This window comes from Pimephales promelas, chromosome 13 (assembly GCF_988280905.1).
Source record: "Pimephales promelas chromosome 13, fPimPro1.hap1.1, whole genome shotgun sequence".
NCBI classification, from domain to species: domain Eukaryota; kingdom Metazoa; phylum Chordata; class Actinopteri; order Cypriniformes; family Leuciscidae; genus Pimephales; species Pimephales promelas.
Genome location: NC_142781.1, coordinates 33911025 through 33936741, shown reverse-complemented (window position 1 = coordinate 33936741; position 25717 = coordinate 33911025). Strand labels below are relative to the sequence as shown.

Here is a 25717-nt window from a genome sequence, read left to right as displayed (position 1 = left end):
TGTCATTTACAATATTTGGTGCTGCTAAGGCAAGTATCATCACTAACGGATCTTCACATATGTGTGCAGTTAACGTTTTTTTAGGGTTTGGTCACATGATAAATGCCACTTACATAAAAAAAAATTTCAAAACTTTGGGATCAGTAAGGTTTTCTTAATTTAAAAAAAAAGAAAAAAAAGAAATGAATACTTATATTCAACAAGGATGCACTGAATTGATCACAACTGACAGTAAAAACACTTATGTTACACAATAATTTCACCATTCATGTTTTTTTTAATCTCTGTTCATCAAATAATTCTGATTTTTTTGTATAAAATTTCAAATATATAATAATATAATACAATATAATTTTTTTGTTGTACTATATTACGTCTCAAAATGTATCATGTGACACCAAATGCATAAACGGCGTTGGTTTTTGTATGTCACATGAGTGATTATGGCATTTTTGAGCATGCAAAATACGCATGATATTTAATAACTACTAACTATTGCTGAAATACTACGGGAAGAAACTCAGTTTTAAGGTGAACTGTCCCTTTAAATCCTGGCCCTCCAGCACATTTGAACATCTAAGCATTATTTCCCAATATTACACACAATAACTCATTAAGGTAAGCCAAGCCCTTTGTGTCAGCTAAAGAGAAGACATGTTCTCCCCACACTGACCTGAGTTCAGCTTCACTGCTCTCTGTCCTGAAAGCCCTGACCTCAGGTCAGCCCCCGAGGGCCACACACCTGCTCCAGAGACTCACATTAGCATCTGCATGATCCGAGTGTCTTCTCTCGTACTGGAGCGAGTGAACAGGACAGAGAGTAGACCAGGCTGAATTATTCACCCCTGCCGTTACACATGTGCCCCACAAAAGCACCTTCCTCCATTATTTAAAGACGGCAAGTATAAGCACTCGCTTTTACAGGAGCAGAGAAGGATCCGGCGCTCTGGAGTGGGTGTTAGTGAGGAACCGACAAGCCATCAGAGAAAGAAGGTTAAATTTAGGCAGGGAAGAGGATTGAAGCCTCCAAAACCTAATTTACTCTTTTCCCACGTCAGTCAACAAGGATGAAACACGTCTCCGGTGTTTATAAAGGAGCTGAACGCTTGCTGAGATAAGTGTGCGCAGGACTGTCATGCAGACAATAAAAACTGGTTTCATTTTCTTTATTAAAACTGTTTCAGTGGGGGAGGGGGAGGAGGAGGGGGCGCATTCATGATGGTTCTGTGATTTTGGAAGAGGTGTTTACTGAAATATAATTCAAACTGACATTTAACACAAAACATTCATTCTGATCTTTGTCTATCGATCTATTGATCCATCCATCTCTCCATCCGTCCATCTGTCTATCCGTCCATCCATCCATCCATCCATCCATCCATCCATCCGTATGTCTATCTGTCCAACCATCTATCCATCCATCTATCGGTCTATCCATCCATATATCCATACGTCCATCCATCCATCCATCCATCCATCCGTCTGTCTATCCGTCCATACATCCATCTATCCATCCATCTATCGGTCCATCCATCCATCCGTCCGTCCATCCACCTGTCTATCCATCCATCATCCACCCATTCATCCATCCATCCATCCGTCTTACAATCCAGCTATCCATCCATCCATCTGTCTATCCGTCCATCCATCCATCTTTCCATCCATCCATCCATCCATCACTCTATCCATCCATCCACCCATCCAATCATCAACCTATCCATCTATCCATCCATCTATCTGTCCATCCATCCATCCATCCATCCGTCTATCCATCCATCCGTCCATCCACCCGTCTATCCATCCATCATCCATCCATCAATCCATTGGTCTATCCATCCATATATCCATATGTCCATCCATCCATCCATCCGTCTGTCTATCCGTCCATACATCCATCTATCTATCCATCTATCGGTCCATCCATCCATCCATCCGTCCGTCCATCCACCCGTCTATCCATCCATCATCCATCTGTCCATCCACCCATCCATCCGTCTTACAATCCAGCTATCCATCCATCCGTCTGTCTATCCGTCCATCCATCTATCCATCTATCAGTCCATCCATCCATCCGTCCGTCCATCCATCCATCCATCTGTCCATCCACCCGTCTATCCATCCATCATCCATCCATCCATCTCTCTGTCCATCCACCCATTCATCCATCCATCCATCTGTCTTACAATACAGCTATCCATCCATCCATCCATCTGTCTATCCGTCCATCCATCTATCCATCCATCCATCCAATCATCAACCCATCCATCTATCCATCCATCTATCTGTCCATCCATCCATCCATCCGTCAATCCATCCATCTATCTGTCCATCCATCCATCTATCTGTCCATCCATCCATCCAATCATCAACCCATCCATCTATCTGTCCATCCATCCATCTATCTGTCCATCCATCCATCCAATCATCAACCCATCCATCTATCCATCCATCTATCTGTCCATCCATCCATCCATCCATCCATCCGTCAATCCATCCATCCGTCTTACAATCCATCCATTCATCCATCTATCCATCCATCCATCTATGTTTTTTAAATGTAAGTTTTTCAAGAGTAAGTTTTTATCTTTTTTTTTCAAATAATGAAAATATTTTTTTATATTTTTAGTTAACGCATTAATAACTACTGCTTTACATTGGATAGATGGATGGATGGATAGATGGATTGATAAACGGATGGATGGATGGATGGATGGATGGATGGATGGATGGATGGATAGATGGATTGATAAACGGATGGATGGATGGATAGACGGATTTGAGAAAAAGATAACAACTTAAACTTGAAAAACTTGAAATGAATAAATGTTGCCTTAGCAGCGAATTCAAATAAAATAAGTGGAAGACATTAAATGACTAAACTGAAATAACAATCAATTATTTTGAGTAAATATATATATATATATATATATATATATATATATAGATTTACTCAAAATAATTGATATATATATATATATATACATACATTTTAAAGAAAGATTTAAATGATAATGAAAGTGACAAAAGCACATAACAAAATTACTAGAGCATAAACTAAAATTAAAATGAAATGAATTTGCTGTGATTAGAGAACTGCATCAGTTAACATGAAACAATGACCAACACGTCTACAGCATTTAATAATCTTAGTTAATATATCAATCTCAACATTTACTAATACAGTATTAAGATCCGTTTTGCTCATTGTTAAACACGAGAGCTCATTGTAAAGTGTTCCTGATGCTGTTTCTCCAATCGTGATATGAAGAAACCATGAAGTGGGAGAAAGAGAGTTTGTGAGTGGGCCGGTCACTGACGAGTTTATTAATCCCCACTTCCTTAATTAAAGACAAACGCTCAATGGACAGCAGTGAAGCACGCAGTGACTCATCAGAACACACACACACACACACGGCCAAGCGCAAACACTGTGGAAAAGTTTCTCTTTCGGCTTCAAATTTCAGATATGTAAAGATGCATTATTGTGTTTATACACTATAAAATCCAATTAGTACAGCTTACTTGAAAAAAGCATGCAAACCGATTGCACTTAAAAAACTGAGTAAAGTGAAATAGGAATAATATGTAGTACTAACAAGTGCATGTCTAGTAGTGTACACTTACAAGAGAGTTCATATAACTTAAAATAATTTGTATACTATACTTGATCTTTTATTTAAGATGTACTCATTTATGCTAGTTGTGTATAGAGTTACAGCGATGCCAGAAAGTATTTGGGCATTAAAAGAGTCTGGATATAATTGCATTAGACAATATTAAATAAAGCGTCTCAAAAGCTGCAGAATCTTTCTCTTTGCTAACTTTTAAAGCAGCACTATGTACTAGTTTTTTCAACCTTTATAATATTTTTCCAAAACCCTTGAGATGGTACATCAACTAACATTAGGTTGAATGATAGTTGAATGATAGTATCTTCGAGGTTTGCAACAAAACAATTGCACAACTATGCTTACAAAATCACATTTCATAATTTTTAAATGATCACTTTTGCCCACTAAGGTATATTTTTGTAGCATTTCAAACAGATTCTTTTTTCATAATTTAATTGTTTTCAAAAATGGATCTGACGCAATGGCATTCTGACATTTAATTGTGACTGGCGAGTCCTTTTACAGGCCTATAAAGCTTAAAACACACACGAAAGCAGCTCTCTTACAAAGTTCCACGACATGTTACGTCACAATCTATTAATCTTAACACACACAAGCTCATGTTCACCGTCCCTTTGACAGCAGTTCCTTTTTACTGTCGATCAGCGGCTCTTAATGAGTCCAGCGCAGAGATCCTCACGGCCAACATCAAACATTCACAACACATTTTACTTTCATAATGTGACACTTCTGAGGGAAACAATGGGAAAACGGATTGAGACTTGGTTTTATCCATTAGCAATTGATGGGTGTTACACATCAGAACGTGTTCGCAGTGGAATTATCACATTCAGGTGAAATATTACAAAGGCAATTTTTTCCTTTTTTAGAATAGCATGCACTGCAAATGGTTCATTTAAAATAATTAGGGTCAATTTTGATTTCATGTTGACTTTAAGATTGCAGAACGCTCAATTTTCCATTGAAACTAGACAGAGACATTTTTCCCCCTTTCAAACACAATCATTTCCTGTGTGTGAAGAGATGAACTTGATCCTAAATCCATTGGAAAGGTCAGTATGCCAGAGTATTTGGAGAACATGGTTCATTTGTGTGTTTATCTGTGAAATTATGGCGAGGATTTGAGGGTCAAAGGGTTTTCAGTTTTGCATTTACACACACACGCGCGCGCGCGCATGCACGCGAACACAGAGACACGCGCACACACAAACGTGTTTAAATGGAGCACTGAAGCGTACAGATGCATTTTGTCCAGATGAGACTCTTGATTTTATTTTGGCTGATAATAAAATCCCGGTCTCATATAAGACGAGTCGATTACTACCACAACACACGCATGTGTAGCTACTTCCGGTCTGTGCCGTCCACTCGCGTGGATTTAGATATTCCCAATCCCTTCATACAACACAGATGTTTCAAAGCAGCTTTACAATAATAAACATGAACACAATGGTGTAAATGCTGCAAAATATATCGATTATGAAACAACTTCAATTTCAGCTGTAAAGCAGTTCAATGGAAGGCAATAGTGTCCATTAATTTCAATAACACATGTCGATGTTGCGAAATTCATCCATTTAAATTCAATTTCAGCTGTAAAGCAGCTCTATATCAGACTATGGCGACATTATTCAGCTCAGATTAGATTCAGTTCAGTTCAATAATGTTGCGAAGTTCATCAATAATGAAACAAAATTGACAGGTGACAGATGAAAAAGATGTTACTTTATTCCTATGTATTGATTTAGAATAGCATCTGAGATCAGGCACTGTTTGATTGCAACATTGCTATTTTTAATCCACAAATGGAATTAATGCAACAATGCAAATCTCTTTCTTTCAAATAGAGTCATTGTCACATGACATTTACATTCAGGCGATTGACAAAAATAAAACTTGCAGAAGAACCGAGGTGAGACGTTAACGGTTAGCTCTCTCCAGGCATTATATGATCTGATATAATGATTATTATAGGATATGATGTGTTGAAATCTGGTCATGCTAAATAACCACTGTGGATTGTGCTGTGTCTTATTCCTATTTATGACTTTATCAGGCGTCTAAATTTAGCCGCTCGTGTAAATGTGGCCGATGCATGTCTCTTTGATACACATGTGAGATTGGAACGCCGCCCACACAATCCAGATTCACTAGATCTAAGGAGCAAGAAAGAATGAGAGAGAGAGAGAGAGAGAGATGTGCTGTCTGCCGCAGAGAGTTTCCTCACTGGCGTTCAGTTCAGTGACTGAATTCAATGGTCCTGCTGTGGAAGGAAACAAGTTGAGACAGAATCCAGCGCAGCGACATGCAGAAAGGTGATCTGGATCTATAAAATCACAGCTCTAGGGGACAAAAACAATCTTAAGGAAGCCTTTACCGGGGTGAACACATAAAGATGGTGCCCTTCTCGTTTCCATTTGTGTTGATAACACTAACCACTGCATTGCTGCCGATAAGATTGACACACACATACACACACACACACACACACTTCAGTTGTATTAACAATTAGACAACAATACACTGCACTTTACTAATGAGGCATACAAACTGTGTGACAAGTTGAAAGTAATGTCTGTAATGACAGCACTGTGTCAAATGAAAGCAGAAGCGCTCTGTCACTGTCACAACGATTTATCGCACATTTTATCATCTGACTGGGAAAATAAAGGTTGAGCGAAATTTAAAACTGAACAATCAGGCTCTTATTCAAGTTATTCTATCTATCTATCTATCTATCTATCTATCTATCTATCTATCTATCTATCTATCTATCTATCTATCTATCTATCTATCTATCTATCTATCTATCTATCTATCTATCTATCTGTCTTTCTGTCTGTCTGTCTGTCTGTCTGTCTGTCTGTCTATCTTTCTGTCTGTCTGTCTGTCTATCTATCGGTCTATCGGTCTATCTATCTATCTGTCTGTCTACCCATCTGTCTATCTGTCTGTCTGTCTATCTATCTATCTATCTGTCTATCTGTCTGTCTAGTCTATCTGTCTGTCTGTCTGTCTATCTATCTGTCCATGTGTCTATCGGTCTATCTATCTATCTGTCTGTCTGTCTATCTGTCTGTCTGTCTGTCTATCAATCGGTCTATCGGTCTATCTATCTATCTATCTATCTATCTATCTATCTATCTATCTATCTATCTATCTATCTATCTATCTATCTATCTATCTATCTATCTATCTATCTATCTATCTATCTATCTGTCTGTCTGTCTGTCTGTCTGTCTGTCTGTCTGTCTGTCTGTCTATCTATCTACCTACCTGTCTGTCTGTCTGTCTGTCTATCTATCTATCTATCTATCTATCTGTCTTTCTGTCTGTCTGTCTGTCTATCTATCGGTCTATCGGTCTATCTATCTATCTGTCTGTCTACCCATCTGTCTATCTGTCTGTCTGTCTATCTATCTATCTATCTATCTGTCTATCTGTCTGTCTAGTCTATCTGTCTGTCTGTCTGTCTATCTATCTGTCCATGTGTCTATCTATCTATCGGTCTATCTATCTATCTGTCTGTCTGTCTATCTGTCTGTCTATCAATCGGTCTATCGGTCCATCTATCTATCTATCTATCTATCTATCTATCTATCTATCTATCTATCTATCTATCTATCTATCTATCTATCTATCTATCTATCTATCTATCTATCTATCTATCTATCTATCTATCTATCTATCTATCTGTCTGTCTGTCTGTCTGTCTGTCTGTCTGTCTGTCTAGTCTATCTATCTATCTGTCCATGTGTCTGTCTATCTATCCATCCATCATCTGTCTCTCCGTCTGTCTAAAAGCTTGTCTGAGCTGAACTACTTTCGTTGGTCCTCTTACAGTAATAGTAACTCATGTTTTGTAGAAGTGACAGGAAGATGTCGGTCCTTCTCAAGGTCACATCGGGTTTATTTTTAGGTCAGAACTCATCAAGGTGAGAATGCTAAAATAAAGACACAGTGCTGAAAGGGGGGTAACTGCTACTGAAACTAGACCTAAACTACTGGTAAGAATAGATTAGAACCCTTTCGCTTGGATTCATTTATCATGTAATCCTTAATTGCAGCAAATCAAATCTCTAAACTAATGACATGCTAATTTACATTTGGCTCCAGTAGATTAGTTTTCCATGTACTGCATGATTTCAACAAATCAAACCATTGATGGAACCAGTGTTGTTATTGTTAAGTAAAACTATATATATATATATATATAAAAAGGAAAATTAGAAACATTCCCATTGCAACTAAAGCTAAAAAATTACTAAACTGAAATCTAGAACTGAAAGCTAAATGTAAATATTTCAAAGAAATTATAGAAAATGACAAAATACTAAAACAACACTGGATAAAATGAGTTTGATAATACAGTCCTTACAGTTTTTCTCTGACTATTTACATTTGCACAAAAGTTAATGCACTTCTCAAAACAACAAAACAATTAGTACAAACTGCAAAACCTAGTTGATAACCTGCAAAAGCGTGTCACTTGCTCAAAATAGATGGCTCATTCCTCAAAAGCAAGTATTCATGTCAATGAAAGTGTCAGTGTCGTCGAGATGGAGAAAGACCTGACACCAGGGTTTATGAACAACAAGATAGTCAAATGGCTTCGTCATGTTTTCATTATGACAGTATGTATGTCCAAAAGCATTTGCAATTTGTTGAAAGGAATGCGAAACTGCTACTATGATGTGCACATATGACTAAATGTTGTGGAGGTTGAACTAACTGTTGTGCAAATGTAAATGGTGATGTGAGAAAAACTGCAATACGACTCAAACTCAATGTCAAATTCTGCAATTCAAGTGAACAAAAAGTTCAACGTCTCCAAAACTATGTGTCAAACTATCCTACATCTTGGAGTTGTTGTATGCTTGTCAGGTTCCTAAAACCTCCACAGTGTTGCTATGCCAACCAAAGCTCCTCTCAACCCCAGAGAATGGGACAGGTCTGGTCACATGACCCTGCTGTCATTGGGGAAGATGGAGCAGATGTGGATGAGGCCTTCCGTCATTGCAAGACTGAAGTAACAACATGGACTGATGTCAAAGGTCAACAGTTTCCACTCTGATCCCAGATAGACATTTATCTTTACATTGTTGATAATATAGATACTTCAACGACCTGTAAGTGAGAGTCTCAGATGAGACTGGCGAGATAGAGAAATCACTTTTCGACCACGTGAAATCCCACCGCTGCACACAACAGCGAGGAGAGAGAGATTTCTGAAAGGTCAGATGACACACACAGACTGTGATATCTCTCTCCTCTTCCTTTTTACCTTCCTGTCTTCATTTCCCTCAACACACAGGCCTTCTGAGATACAAAGAGAGAGAGAGAGGGTCACTAGTAGAAGTGGAAATGGTACATTTGTTACCAAGACAAATATTGGCTAGCTTCCTGTTCAAATGTCATCCTCGTGTAGAGGGGGGTCACAAAAGTAATCTGACGCATGACAAGCGTGATGATTGTGTACGTGTATGTGCTTGACTGACAATGGTGATATAAGCTAGAGGCTTCAAGGGAGTTCCACATCCATGCCGACACGGAAATCAAATTGAAAGCATATGACAATGCAGGCTAATAGGCCAGTGGTGCTGTAACTGAACAGGATACTTTAACCCGAGTTACTCCTAGTAAAGTGCACTGATAAATGGCTGAGCAATAAAGAAAAATAGTAGGAAAATGCCCTAATATCATGAGGCTGGAAGCCAAAAGGTTGTATGAACTACCACCATTGTGCCCTTGTGCAAGACTCTTAACCTCAGGTTACAACATAGGGACTGAAAGTGCAATAAATGTACAATAAGTGTGAACAATGCAGGCCAATAAATGAGCAGCCTTGTTTTCCTTGAAATATCTGGCCTAGATCCCAAATGGTTGTATGTTCGAACACACTCGGGTATAGTGTGTATCCTGAGGTTACTTCATGGGGATTGTCCTTGCTATAAGTAACTTCATGTAAACATATCAGGACATAATGTCATGATTTTAAGAATCAGCCACTGAAAAACCCACATCCGTTCGCCACTAACCTAAATGCTTAGAGCATGTCCTCCTCTACATCCCTGGATAAACGAGTGTGATAAATTAACATACAAACCCGTAGCCCTGATTACCCTGTAAACTTCCTCTAGAATAGTAGTTAAATATTTGGCATGGTTAACCAATAGCTTGTAGATTCAAACCCACCTAGGTTTGATGCATTGTGCAACTGAGCAGAATAAATATCCCCAGGTTACTCCCATGGGAGATTCCCTGTAATAAACGTACAGATAAAAGCGAGGCTGTAATTACATTTGGTGACCAAATACAATAATTTATGAATTAATATCATTGACCACTAATCTGAATACTGGGGGGACGTTTCCCCTCTCAATGTCCACAGCCCTAAAAGCCTCTTTACAGAGCAGAACATTTAGGGAAATACCCCCGTGAGAACTGTATTTCAGCGGCATGAATAGCGCTAGATGCGATTCAGCACCGCGGACAGCGTCCATCGAGAGGCTGCTGTGTGTTTCAGAACCGCGGACAGCGTCCATAGCGCGAACGCTGCATTTCAGAACCGCGGACAGCGTCCATCGAGCGGCAGCTGTGTTTCAGAACCGCGGTCAGCGTCCATCGAGCGTCTACTGAGTGTTTCAGAACCGCGGACAGCGCTCATAGCGCGAACGCTGCATTTCAGAACCGCGGACAGCGTCCATCGAGCGGCAGCTGTGTTTCAGAACCGCGGACAGCGTCCATCGAGCGTTTACTGAGTGTTTCAGAACCGCGGACAGCGTCCATCGAGCGGCAGCTGTGTTTCAGAACCGCGGACAGCGTCCATCGAGCGTTTACTGAGTGTTTCAGAACCGCGGACAGCGTCCATCGAGCGTCTACTGAGTGTTTCAGAACCGCGGTCAGCGTCCATCGAGCGGCTACTGAGTGTTTCAGAACCGCGGACAGCGCTCATAGCGCGAACGCTGCATTTCAGAACCGCGGACAGCGTCCATCGAGCGGCAGCTGTGTTTCAGAACCGCGGACAGCGTCCATCGAGCGTTTACTGAGTGTTTCAGAACCGCGGACAGCGTCCATCGAGCGAACGCTGCATTTCAGTACCACGGACACAGACGCTACTGGTTTCCCCGCTCTACAGTAGTAAGGAGGGGGGAGGTGAAGCGGGGTTTCCCTCAGTGCTGGATGGAGCTCCTCTCTCTCTCTCTCTCTCTCTCTCTCTCTCTCTCTCTCTCTCTGCACATTACCACCTTCAGCAGCAGATTTCTATGAGAGGGTTATCACATCACACGAAAATCCGTGGCCTTCACGTCCCCCCCACCCCCCTCCCCCACCAAAAGCTGTATTATCCTGCCAATTCGGGAGATTTCAGGCACAAAATGCCATCGTTCAGTAACTCGGTGGCTGACACAGGAAGGAGATTAATCGCATATTATAAAGCCTCTGCTAGAACATTTCAGTCGTCATAGACTAGCATCACTAAAAAAACCCCGAATGGAAATCACCGGCGAATGCATGTTTGCATTAACAAGACTGTCATGCAGAGAGGAAACCAGCATTCTGCCCACGATTCACAGCCATCCTTCCGTACTAATATCAGCCCACTGAATCCACTGTCTCTGACAGTAAATCACATCTTTATCACCGGCCAGGTGCAAATAATACATCATTCACTGAACTAAACGTGCTCGTGAAACGCTGTGGTGTGAACATTGAGCTCTTTTTAAAAGGTTTAACAAGCGAAAATGAAGAATTCAGCTATAAAACTATAATCTCCTGTGAAATTTCATAATGACATCAAAGATAGAGATTAACCAGAAGCTGTGCTGCTTTATCGTGCAGGGGGTTGGCAGGTAAATTAATCTCTGGCAAAGAGGGGGAAAGGGCATTAAATCACCGTTGACCAGCAGAGAAACACGCAAACACACACATACACAAACGCACATACACAAACACACACACACACACACACACACACACTTGGGAAGGAGAGGCACCGCTGGCAAACAGCTGGAAATACGCACCCGTTTCCCCCCCCAAATAAACCACACGATGACATAAAGGATTCTGGCCTTTACCTGTCAAGACGCCGACCCGGATTTGGTGGTCGTGGTTTGTTAAAATCATCCCGTCTGACGCCATATTCAGCACCGCTGTCGCCGCACTGAGAACTCCAGGCAGAGCCGAGAGCCGAGCGCATCGAACTCTGGAGGGGGAATGAGGGAAGCGCGCAGGCAGGAGCAGCAGAGCGACGATTCAGCGCTCACATCTCACCGGGAAATCAGCAAAAAACAAACAAATGTTTACATCATTTCAGAGTTTCCGTAAAACACGCTGTAATTATGCACACTATGTTAAGTTATATTTGTGGTCAGTGAGACGTTTTTAATACTTTTATTTAGACGGATGTATTACATTTATTAAAAGTGACAGTAAAGACATTTAGCCTATGATGTGTACAAACGGATTCTATTAAACATAACTTTCCATTCATCGAATAATAATAATAAAAAAATTAAATAAAGAAATAAATAGCTTAACTAAACAGTTTTCAACATTGATAACATGTGACACTAAAGACTGATGTAGTTATGATTCTGAAAATTCAGCTTTGATCACACGAATAAATCACCTTTTAACATGTGCCTATATACTGTATTATAATACAGTATTTGCGTGCAAATAATTCTTAAAAATATACATGCATGAATGTGTATTTATATATAGCTACAAAATAATTATATATATAAATAGTAAGTTAAATAGTAACTAACTTTTATCATTTTATTATATAAATAGTAAGTTAATAACAGTCCTTGTGTTTTCCAACCTTTCTGTACTCATACTATGAATATAAGTATCAGATTCACAGAGTGACTTTCTCCGTTCTCCTTATAAAACACCCGAGCTTGTTTGAATTGTTTGGTCTAACACTCCCTGCTCACCACATATTCAACAAGAAAACAAATAAATATTCACTTAACAAAGTAAACAGAGTCGTTGTGATGTTAAAATGTCCAAAAACGCTGACTTTACAAATACTGTAAATGTCAACACTGCAGTTTCCCCACTCTCCGGTATAAATAAAGGCTCTATTCCCTTCTATTTACCCAAGCACATTGTCCTCTTTAAGATACACACGGATTTAAAACAGTTTTTATGATGGTGACAAAAGGGAGGCAAAGGTGGAGATGATCCTCAGCGACTGAGAAGTCAAGTCAGCTTTATGTCAATAGCGCAGATTTCTTTCAAGCTTTTACAGTGATAAATAGAAATATGAAGAGTTCAGATGCAAAAGCCTCTAAATGCCATTTGAAATTTTCTTCTTTAATGATGATTTTTTTTATCAAACTTGTATATTTAAGTTCAGTAATTTCACTTAAATGGTGATTATTTAAGTGAAATTACTGAACTTAAATATACAAGTTTGATAAAAAAAATCATCATTAAAGAAGAAAATTTCAAATGGCATTTAGAGGCTTTTGCATCTGAACTCTTCATATAATGATTCAAACCGAGTTCAGAAAAAGACATTAGTGGCATTGTTCAGTTGAAATGAGAAATTAGTGGTGTTGTTCAATTATTAAATGAGTTCAATTCCGCTATAAAACAGTGATGTCATCGTCCAGCTCAGTCCAGCTCTCATCCAATAGTGTCAGTGCAGTCAGATCAATAATATTGCTGAATATTAAACGGGTGCCCTTTTCACAAAATATAAAATAAGTCATTGATGTCCCCAGAGTGTGTATCTGAAGTTTTAGCTCAAAGTACCTCAGAGGTTATTTTTTTCCAGCATGTTAAAATTGTCACTTTTTTCGTGTGTGTGTGTGTACCTTTAAATGCAAATGAGCTGCTGCTCCCAGCACAGAGGGCGGAGCTTCCAGAGCTTGTGTGTGAAAATGAAAAACTAAAACGTTTAGCCTTTTATGTTCAAACCAGAGTCGGACAAATATTGAGAAGTGTGAATGAAACAGTTATCTTCTAGTCATTGATTAGCATATTCTGTCTTGATCATCGATAAATCGTGTCCCGGGGGCGGGGTTATGTAAATTTAAGGGTTAGTGATTGAAGAAACACGCCGTTTGTTGTAGTCCTTAAAACGCAATTTCTGTAAAAGCAAATATCTCCCTTTGCTTTGAACTGAGTGTTTGTAGATGTTGTTTACGCTCAAACAGCAACATTACACACTAACTACAGTTAGAAAAGTGAAATCCTAATCAAACACATCTTTAAGTGTCCATCTCTCAGACATATCAACAAGAAACATGACAGTGGAAATGAATCACTGGCTCTCAGGAGTCTCTCTCACACACACACACCTGTAGTCTGGCTGAATGCCACGCTAGTAATGCATGTGTGGGCTATATTCACTCATGAAGAGCTCAATCGATTCCTTTCCTGGACTCAGAGAAGAAAATCAGAACAATGATGAGTCAATCACCACTCGGGTCCGTGTTGTTTTTATTATTTTTATGTCTGGCGTTTTTATAAGCATTTTGAAACACACGCAGGCAGTCGTAAGTGTGTGATTCTGCAGATGATAGCAGCTCTGACCTGTTCATACAATCACAGCCTGAAGCAGAAGCCACGTTTCTATTTATAGCGCGACATCACGCTTCTGTGGTGTGTAATTCCTCTTGTTTATTCTCATGAAAAAAAAAGAGAGCGAATCTCTTCTTCCTGTGCCAAGATTCATTATTCATGAGCATATTTTACGCTGGGAACTGGGACGCTGCGTAACTGACCAACACACACACACACACGGTCTGAAGACAACGTGTCAATGCAACGCTTCACTGAGAAAACTGCCATTACTGTGCATTTTCTGAGCTGGTTCTGAGTTGCATTGATATGGCCTCGGAAAAAAAAGGTTCAATTAGATTCTATATATAATCTTAGAAAATGTTCTATACAAGAGGAAATGTCTTAAAGGGATAGTTCACTTTGAAATTAATTTTTGATATGTTTTAGCTTACCTCAAGGGCATCCAAGATGTAGTTGTTTTTGTTTCCACAGTATTTTAAATTTTGACATCAAAACCGTTCTTGTCTGTCAGTCATATAATGGAGGTCTATGGTCACCACCTCAAAGAGCATGCACAGAGAAGTCCAAATTCAACATGATTTAATGACTCGTAAATGTAAGTACACATTGATGGCCTAAGACACGAAACGAGCGGTTTGTGTGAGAAAACAAACAGGATTTGTATCGTTTTTACCTCTTGTAATCACAGCCGCGTCAAAGTGATCTGAGGGCAAGGGCGCTTCGGTCTGCGTAAGCGGCGGAAGTAATCTCTCGCACGTGTCACTCATTGTTTACACCGAGATTTCAGAAGTGTTGCCCTTCACTGTGAAGATCTAAACATATTTAGATATACAGGAAATTTCAATGGAAGACGATTTCGCTATATCAACAGACGTTGATTTTTTTCCGGTGCCTTCAGATCACTTTGACGTGGCTGTAGTTACAAGAGGTAAAAAACGATATAAATACTGTTCGTTTTCTCACACAAACCGCTCGTTTCGTGTCTTAGGCCATCAATGTGTACTTACATTTACGAGTCATTAAATCATGTTTCATTTGGACTTCTCTGTGCATGCTCTTTGAGGTGGTGACCATAGACCTCCATTATATGACTGACAGAAAACGGTTTAACCTAAAAATATAAAAACTGAAAATGCTGCCGAAACAAAGACACATACATCTTGGATGCCCTTGAGGTAAGATAAAACATAACAAAAAGTGAACTATCCCTTTAACTAAGAGTATTAAATGCCGTTAGAAGTATTGTTCATTCTCTATGTTGAAACCTTATTGTAAAGTGTTACCACAAAATTTAACATGCACTATTCAGAAATCAATTCGTAAGTCACTTTTATAGATATTGCATGCTTCAAATGAAATTTTAAGGGGGTGTTTAACCCTAAAGCCAACTTTGTCACATTTGATCTCCAAATTTCTACGGCCTAAGATAAAACTTTACTGAAATACCTGTTGCACACAATTTATTTATGCCTTCTGGAATTTAAATGGAATTCATATAGATGGGGGTGTTTAGAGTTGATTTCTAAGCAGCCTAAACATTTGCACTAGCAATACAATGCAAATGCAAAAGGAGACTTAGACGAGACTTTGACGGAAGAGTTTGCGGGACAAACAGTTGAATTGACCCAGATCCATCCATTTTTTTCTCTCCATCTGATCCGAATGAATCCAGCTTTGACTCAATGTCCAACGGGTCAAACTCTTCTGCGCTCCTCAGACACAAACCCACACCTTGCAGATCTCACTCTGTGTGTGTATTTGCTTTCGCTGAGCAAAGAGGAAGGAGGGGTGAAAACTGAAGAAATGACGTGGAACATCAAATTACTGCAGGGCGGTTCGTTCAGCCGTGTAATTGATTTAAGAGGCTTTAACCTACAGATTTTACACTCAGATTACGTACAAGTGATGCTAAGCATACGGCCGATGATATTTCTACATATGCTGACTGAACGAAACGGTACGGAGAATAAACAGAGCAGAAGAGAAGAGATGTGACACACTGAAGAGCTGAGAAAGCAAGGAAAGTTTAAATGAGTAAAATCTGGAATGAAATGGCATATTAAAGGTCTATTAGAAACAATCAATTGGAAGTTGTTGGGACATTGTTTTTCTAATCTTTCTTATTAAGAGAATAGAGTAGATATCAATAAATCCGTCATTTTACACACTCCAAGTGGCAGAATACACAGATGGTCTGTAAAAGACACTAAAAGAAGACGAAGAGCAGCATACGAGAAGAGAAGGTTTGTGATCTGACCTCCACTCGATGGCAGAGTTACTGGACATCAGCAACGAGCACATGAGGGGTTACACAACCAGGACAGGGAATAAAAACACACAGGAAGAGCACATTAGCCATCAGTTCATTACTCAAGCGATCCAGCATTGACTCACCGAATCATCTCCTGCAGACCGCCCCGGGATGTTTAGTGTACTGGAATTATGTTTGGTCTAACGCATACTACTGAAACGCATCTCTAAATCACTGCAATATATATATATATATATATAAAATGGTGTAGGAAATTATGCTCATTTTCTTTTAGAAAATGCAAGTGGCAAGTAACACATACATTTTTTTTTTAAGAGAAAGACTAAAATAGTATTTTCTTGTAAAACTCCAATAGTCTTTGTTTTATTTACCTTTTTAGTGTAGGTTTTTCTTTTTTTGAGACTCAAAACTATACGGTTATTGATTTGATCAAACCCCTGAGAAATTAACGTCAGTGTTCAACTCATTCCTGACATGAATAATCATGATTGTCTACATGATCAACCATCCAAAACCACATCTCAGCAATGATTTAGCGAATATTGGCAGATTGTGGCGACATGTTTGCAAGCATCACACGTAGACTGTAAAAAATATGGACAAAGCGTCTGTGACGTCACCCATAGACTTTCTGAAGAACGGGTTTGAGACTGTTTATGGGGAAAATACTGGAAAATCTTGGGAAATACAAATGTTCAGAAAGGATACAGAGGTGGTATGATGTGTTGTGTCAGATCCGAGACGTCAAATTCACTCGTCGCAACCCGTTATCAGCTGTCAAAGTTAACCGCCCTTATTTGTCATACATTGATCTAAACTAACGCGAGTTAGAAAAAAAAATCACCCCCCTCACAGTTGTCAGGCACTCAGAACCTATCGAAAAATACAATAAAAGTCCATTGGACTAACCTGTAAAAGCATGAATTTATGCTGTGAAAACGGATATTTTAACATGGGTTCTATGGATATTTGCTCCCTTTTGGGACCTCCCTCTAGCGGATTTGAGATGTATTGCAGTTTTCCGCTTAATTTTTCAGATTAGAATGATGCCGCTTGGCACCACACCAGCATTTCAAACGGTTTAAAGGGTTAGTTCACCCAAAAATGAAAATTAAGTCATTAATTACTCACCCCCATGCTGTACCAACCCCGTAAGACCTTCGTTCGTCTTCGGAACACAAATGAAGATATTTTTGATTAAATTTGAGAGCTGTATAACTACCACATTGGCTCCTAAGGGACTGCCTCTTGACGGCCCAAAAAGTCAATGAAGAAAATGTTTAAATATCCCAAGTGACTACCGTGGCTCAACTATATGTTTATCAAGCGACGCGAATACTTTTTGTGCGAAAAAACAAACAAAAATAACGAGTTTATTCGACTATTTCTTTTCTTCCTTTGTAGGCCAGAACGAGACTTCCTTATAGATTTCCACGACGCATGCGCGAGATTTGCGATCTGCTCACACCAGCTTCACTACTTCAGATCGCAAATCTCGCGCATGCGTCGTGGAAATCTATAAGGAAGTCTCGTTCTGGCCTACAAGGAAGAAAAGAAATAGTCGAATAAACTCGTTATTTTTGTTTGTTTTTTCGCACAAAAAGTATTCGCGTCGCTTGATAAACATATAGTTGAGCCACGGTAGTCACTTGGGATATTTAAACATTTTCTTCATTGACTTTCTGGGCCGTCAAGAGGCAGTCCTTTAGGAGCCAATGTGGTAGTTATACAGCTCTCAAATTTAATCAAAAATATCTTCATTTGTGTTCCGAAGACGAACGAAGGTCTTACTGGGTTGGTACAGCATGGGGGTGAGTAATTAATGACTTAATTTTCATTTTTGGGTGAACTAACCCTTTAATGGTGCGTTCATATGGTTATGGTAAATACCAAAAGCTGACGTGGAAAATGCACGTGGGCAGCTCGTAGAATATTTTGACGCACGAGATGAGATAACCTTTGACCTTTTAAAAACGGCGGAGAGCAACGCGAGATTCGTGAATGGTAAAAATATGTACTATTCATGATCAAGAAACTATACAGCATATTATTTAACGTTTGAGTTTTGATTAATAATTTTCTTGCTGTAGCATGATGACTTAAAGGAGTAGTTCACTTTTATAAAAACTTTTGCTGATAATTTACTCACCCCCATGTCATCCAAGATGTCCATGTCTTTCTTTCTTCAGTCGAAAAGAAATTAAGGTTTTTGATGAAAACATTCCAGGATTTTCTCCATGTAATGGACTTCAATGGGGTCCAAACGGTTCAAGGTCCAAAAGACAGTTTCAGTGCAGCTTCAAGGCGGGCTTTAAACGACAACAGATGATGAATAAGGGTCTTATCTAGTGAAACGATCGTTGAATGAACCAAATAACTTGAAAAAAGATTCGAACAGGAGAGTCACGAACGCGCATCACAGAACAGAGCAAGGCAACCATTTGAGCTTAAAACCTAAACTTTTTGATTTATTTTTTAAATGAGTGATCATTTCACTAGATAAGACCCTTATTCATCGTCTGTTGTTGTTTAAAGCCCTTTGATGCCGCACTGAAACTCTCATTTGAACCTTGAACCGGTTGGACCCCATTGAAGTCCATTATATGGAGAAAATCCTGGAATGTGTTCATTAAAAACCTTAATTTATTTTCGACTGAAGACATAAAGACGTGGACATCTTGGATGACATGGGGCTGAGTAAATTATCAGCAAAAGTTTTTTTTTAAAAGTGAACTACTCCTTTAAGCAATCTAAAATAGTTTTAGCTAAATAACAGGTCTGGATTATAACATTACGACAACAAAAGCACTTTAACACAACACCAGTTCGCAAGTGGAAAATATCATCTTTTCCATAGCACGTAAACAGATCATAAGACACCATATGAGCAGCACATGAATAATAAAAAGAAAAAACAGGGATGCATGGAATGGTTTATGATAGACGTTCATAAAAAATAAGAATCCATTTTGATTTCATGGTGACTTTAATATAATCTGGTGTGATATATACTAAAAGCCACATGTATCACTTCTGAAAACGTAGTCACAGGTCAGTCTCCGTTTGTGTTTGTGTTGTATTTGTGTGTGCCTCAGCGATGACCCTTCACATGGCAGTCTTCGTCAGCTTGTGCCGCGGGGATCGGACTGAGAGAATCCAGTGGAGTGGAAGGAGGACTAATAGACACAGTCACGCAATAGTAGAAGACTCATTCAGGAAAAAAAATGAGCAAGCTCCCTCTTAACCCAAAACCCTGGAAAGACATCCGGAATAATATTCAGATTTTTTTTTTTTTTTTTTTTTATAGAACAATTTATTGAAGCTTTAGACAAAAAAATAAAAATAAATAAGATTCTTTTTTGCATATCATAGTATTTGACACAGGCTTGTATGACTAGTATGATATAATATAGAGCTCATCTCATATTTTTTTTTCATGAGTCCAAACTAAGCAAAAACATTTGCAATTTGGTTGCAATGTAAATCAATGAGATCTTTATAACAGTGATTACTTACATAAAATGCATATTATTATCAGTTTTCTCTCTACATCTGCCAATAATATGTCTTAAATGCGTTGGTCCGCTATCTTCTGATTCTTTGTATCATGCTTAATGTTTTGTCCAATATATGTTTCTGTAAACGTTAATTTTGCAATTATTCACCTCAGGGTTTAATAAATGGGGTTCATGTTGGAACTACGTGCGAGTTTCAATATTGTCATTTGTCACAGCATTTTGCAGCATTAAATGCAGATGTTTTCATATCATAATGCTTCTAATAGCTTTTGACTCAATAATAATAACCCTAGTGAAAAATAAATACATTTATTTTAAGCTAAGTATACTACAAAATAAATGCATTTATATTAAGTCTGCTATATTGGAACAACTACTAATTTTGTACTATAGTTATCCTGAAATAGTGCTTAGGTCCAACTAAAGATATACTAAATTATATTTGATTGTGCTTAAGTGTAACTTTAGGGACACCTTTAAAATCGTGTATTTAAAGAAATAAAGAAGTACCCCAAATAAAGTTTAATAAAGTAAGTCTCAAATGATATGTCAGGAAATATGTTACTTGATTTGTTGTATAAATTGAATGTTCAACATTATCTGGTGGTTTTTGACAAAATACAGACAAAATACAAAATAGCCTAAATATGCAATGATGATTGAGTGATGAAGATCATATTAAAATGTGAGTATCAAATATGATCGTTTCTAAACCATGATATCAAGTAAACCCAAGTTGCTTCAGTCCAGTATGTGTTCATCTTGATATATAAGTAACAATATAAAAAGTTTTATGATAGGAATTCATTCACATTTAAAGCTACTGAAAACTGCCAAATGAACTTAATGCCAAACTGTGACATGAATAACAATATTCAAACTCACATAGTTCCAACAGGGCCCCAATTAAAGCCCTGCTGAATAACTGCAGAGATTAATATGGCACACGACATTAAGCATGATTCAAAGAACCAGAAGACAGTAACAATAACAATCAGTTCAAAGGTCAAGAGTGGATTTATCATTAAAAAAATATCTTTTCAGCAGTAGGAGGTGCTGTTCTCTATGGAAGCTTGTTTCCGCCATTGAATAAAAAATATAATAAAGAATTGTGACTTTTTATCTTACAATTCTGACTTTTTTTCTCACAATTCTGACTTTTTTTCTCACAATTGCGAGTTTATATCTCACAATTCTGACTTTATTTCTCAGAATTGCGTGATATAAAGTCGCAATTGCGAGTTATAAAGTCAGAATTGTGTGTTATAAAGTCAGAATTGCGAGATATAAAGTCAGAATTGCGTGATATAAAGTCAGAATTGTGAGATATAAAGTCGCAATTCTGAGAAAAAAAGACAGAAGTGTGACTTTTTTTCTCACAATTGCGAGTTTACATCTCGCAATTCTGACTTTATAACACATAATTGCGAGTTTATATGTCGAAATTCTGACATCTTTTCTCAGAATTGTGAGATATAAACTCGCAATTGCGACTTATTAGGCCAATTCTTTTTCCCCCATCAGAAGAGTTTAAATCTCACAATTCTGACTTTATATCATGCAATTCTGACTTTAAAACTCGCAATTGCGACTTTATATCACGCAATTCTGACTTTATAACTCGCATTGCGACTTTATATCACGCAATTCTGACTTTATGTCTCGCAATTCTGACTTTATAACTCGCAATTGCGACTTTATATCACGCAATTCTGACTTTTTATCTCGCAATTGCGACTTTATATCACGCAATTCTGACTTTTTATCTCGCAATTCTGACTTTATAACTCGCAATTGCGACTTTATATCTCGCAATTCTGACTTTTTATCTCGCAATTGCGACTTTATATCACGCAATTCTGACTTTATATCTCGCAATTCTGACTTTATATCTCGCAATTCTGACTTTATAACTCGCAATTGCGACTTTATATCACGCAATTCGGACTTTTTATCTCGCAATTGTGAGAAAAAAAGTCAGAATTGTGAGATAAAAAGTCGCAATTATTTATTTTATTTTTTTATTCAGTGGCGGAAACAAGCTTCCATAGTTCTCAAACTCAATCTCCCTGAGGAATTGTTTCCTTTGCTGTAGTTAAATGAAACATAGCAAAAGTGATTTGAACAAACCACTTTAGCGTCCTCAACAACTCGTCTCTGACATGAATAATACCTATAATGGCACACCGTGTAACTTTTGGCCAAAAGACTTGACGCGAGTTATTTTAAATGATTCCTCAGGCCATTCTACAGCGCTCACGTGACCACAGGCTCGGAAGAGTCGAGGAAAAGAAAACGAGAAACTGACCCCGCGTGAGAAAACCAGACAAGAGTCTCACTCGTTCAGGCTTTCACTTAAAATAGGATAAGAATGAGTAAGTACTCCACAGACTGTTCGAAGCACATGACAAAAACGGAATTCCTACACAGTGTACGTACCTAACGCCGACTGTCGCGAATTCGCGTCAAACCCCTTCCATTCAGTCTGCAGGCGAGATGTGTATTCCCCAATAGACAGTGGGTTTGTTTTCCCCTATGGTATTCCCCCAATACCTGTTGGTGCACATTCGATACACACCTAGGAACCTTTTGCCCACACTGGTTTCTCGTAGGACCGTTCGGAGTGGGAACTACATCCGGTTCACGGAAGCTTATATTTTGGTTGGCAAAATCTGCATATCAAATGTGGAGAAATTGCCCAAAATTAGTTAAGTTGTGCTAAGATAAAAATATGTACCATCTTATTATTCATATGACGAATAGTTTTTACGTTCTTTGTAGATTTCTGTTTGTAGCGAATTTAGGGTGACCATATTTTAATTACCAAAAACGAGGACACTCGGCCCAGCAAACATGACACATGGGCCAACTCAAATGATACTCGAAGTTTGCTAAGATACCTTATTAATTTCAATACATTTAAAGTAGGTTATGCCTCCTCTATGGATAGAAAATTTTATATTGTTATGGGAAAACAGGACAGTTGGTCACCCTAAGTGAATTCGCAACATTCGTCCATAACGGCTGGATTCGGCTATAATAATGCTGTATTTAGATGGCTTGCAGCCATTTTTTTTTCTCACAAAAAAATTAGCATATTAGGATATAATTAAACACTTAATATATCACTTATGCACTGGAGAAACAAGGAAAGCGTTAAACATGGAATGTATAAAAACTACTGTCAATGTAGGAGAGTGTTTTGTTTCTTGCTGTTGTCAAGATTCATTAATTTGTCAATTAAAGTTTAGAAGTTCTAACAACTTTGTGACATGAATAAAATCTAAATACCTAAGGTGGGAAAATGTGTTTTCTTAATTTTACCATTTTGTAAAAAAAAAAAAAAAATGTACCATGCCTGTTGTCGCTAAATTGCATCATACCTAAATGTATATGTATAATGCTATAGACAAATTAACAATCTCAACTTAATTTAGCATCAGCTTGGAGCCAGAAACACACATAATAGTTGTAAATAAATACAGGCATCAAGGGGTTAAAAATCGCTTTTCTAAATGATCAAGACTTGTTCAGACAAGTTCGTCAAACACTAGCAACAATCTAGAAACAACACTGACCATCTTAGCAATAGTTTAGAAGAAGTGCTTAATTTCACTAACTCAACCTTTGATGAAAGGAAGCACATTTTCAGGGCAGGAGAAACACAGACTTCAAGCTCTTCCACAACACATGCGTACAATCAAATTTTAATGCAATGACGAGCATCACAAACCACACAGTCTGTGAGAGTCGGACTCGTGTGCAGTTCTAATAAGGTCATGAGAGAGGATGAGGGAAGTTTCTACTCAGCAATAAAAGTGTAACTTCAGCAGAATTACTTCAGACGCTCATGGACAGAGGATCCGAGCTGCAGCAAATGATTCAAGCTTTGCTTAATTATGAAATGGTTAGTTCATCCAAAAAAACGAATTCTACTGTTGTTCCAAACTCAGGTGGCTTTCCTTCCTCCATTATACGTGAAAACGTTGTACTTTTGGCTGAACCTGAACTCATTTTACTGTGGATGGTGGTTCCATGTCCTGGAAAATGGGTTTTCTTAAAGGAGTAGTTCACTTTTGAAAAAACTTTTGCTGATAATTTACTCACCCCCATGTCATCCAAGATGTCCATGTCTTTCTTTCTTCAGTCGAAAAGAAATTTTTGATGAAAACATTCCAGCATTTTTCTCCATATAATGGACTTCAATGGGAACCAAACTACTGTGAACTATTACTTTCCTCACACAACTTTCATATGAACTCCATATTGAATAATTTTGTTTTGCAGTCATTAATTGTGTGTGTGGTAGAGGGAGATCTACAGCTGTTGTTGCTGGTGTGGGATGTGTGCTGCACTTTGATGACAGACTTACTGCAAAGAGAGAGAGAGAGTGAGATGATGACTAATGAGAAAGTGTCTTTGGGATAAACGCAAAGGGAGAGAGAGAACAGGATTACGTTTCAGGGTTGGACATATTCATTAGCTTGAATTTGAACTGAATTGACTGCAACACACAGGAAATTGAACTGGAATGACAGGAAGAGGAAATGACTGAATTACGAGGTGCATTCATCTGAGATGCACACACATGAAAAATTATATAAAAGAGTTAAGAATAAATATGCTTTGTTGTGGAAATTTTGTACTTAGATCTTTAGATTATTTCATTGTATTTAATAAGTATAAAAGTAATACGTTAACATTATAAATATTGAGTGCATATATCTGTTTTGGTACACACACACTCATTCCTGCACATCTTTATGAGGACCTTATCTTTTAACTCTTAACTCTTACCCTAAACCCAATTATAACCTGATCCATAAAACAAGTATTGACCCTCAAAACAGACCTTTAATAGGTCTCAGAAAGTGAATACCAGTATGCACACACACTATAAATAGATTTCAAATTCTGCATCCCATTTGCTGTCATTCAGTCCTGTTAAGACGAAGAGAAAAAGCATATACATGCACACACACACTCTTCACATGACTCTGTGTGCCATAAGGTCATTCTACGTTCAGAAATGTGCCCGCTGCATGTTAAGAGCCATTGAGTGTGGCCCCCGAGGCCCCTGAGTGTCTCCTGCCGTGCTCATGCATATCTGCGCACTCAGCTCTCCATCAACCCTGCCTTTCTTCTTATGTCCCTTTTCTCAACTGCTTTAGTGTCCGTTACTCAGATCCGAAGAGTGAGGGTGTCGGTGAGGTTTTACAGGTGTTCAACAAACACACAACCAGTCAAAACATGTTCAGAACCAGTACGAATCCGATTCCACTCTTTACCTAAATGCCGATTGGAGTTGAGAAGCGAGGAAAGGAAACAAGGCCACGACTGCCCCCAAATATATATTTGGTTGAAACACCCAACTGTAAAATTCAGTAATGCAGTTTCTTAAAGGATTAGTTCACATTTAAAAAAAACTTTTGCTGATAAATTACTCACCCCCATGTCATCCAAGATGTCCACGGCTTTCTTTCTTCAGTCGAAAAGAAATTAAGGTTTTTGATGGAAACATTCCATTTTCTCCATATAATGGACTTCAATGGGGTCCAAACGGTTCAAGGTCCAAATGAGAGTTTCAGTGCAGCTTCAAACGACACCAGACGATGAATAAGGGTCGTATCTAGCGAAAAGATCAGTCGTTTAAAAAATAAAATTTAAAAGTATAAGTTTTATAAGCACAAATGCTCGCCTTGCTCTGTTCTGTGATGTGACTCCTGTTCGACCTCGTTCATCAAAATGAACGA

The 25717-nt window shown here is 38.4% G+C and overlaps 1 protein-coding gene across 7 annotated transcripts in view; it reads right to left on the bottom strand.

Moving 5' to 3' along the window:
• gphnb (gephyrin b) overlaps window positions 1-11829 on the bottom strand; it is an 88965-nt gene extending 77136 nt beyond the window's left edge. For 5 of the 7 annotated variants that reach the window (XM_039690231.2, XM_039690233.2, XM_039690232.2 and 2 more), the window contains exon 1: window positions 11708-11828. In XM_039690231.2, the coding sequence (XP_039546165.1) occupies window positions 11708-11771 (64 nt within the window). In that variant the 5' untranslated portion in view covers window positions 11772-11828. Of the gene's footprint in view, window positions 1-11707 lie in introns of all 7 variants that reach the window. The other 2 variants (XM_039690230.2, XM_039690235.2) reach the window with 2 other exon arrangements.
• Window positions 11830-25717: the final 13888 nt, after the last annotated feature.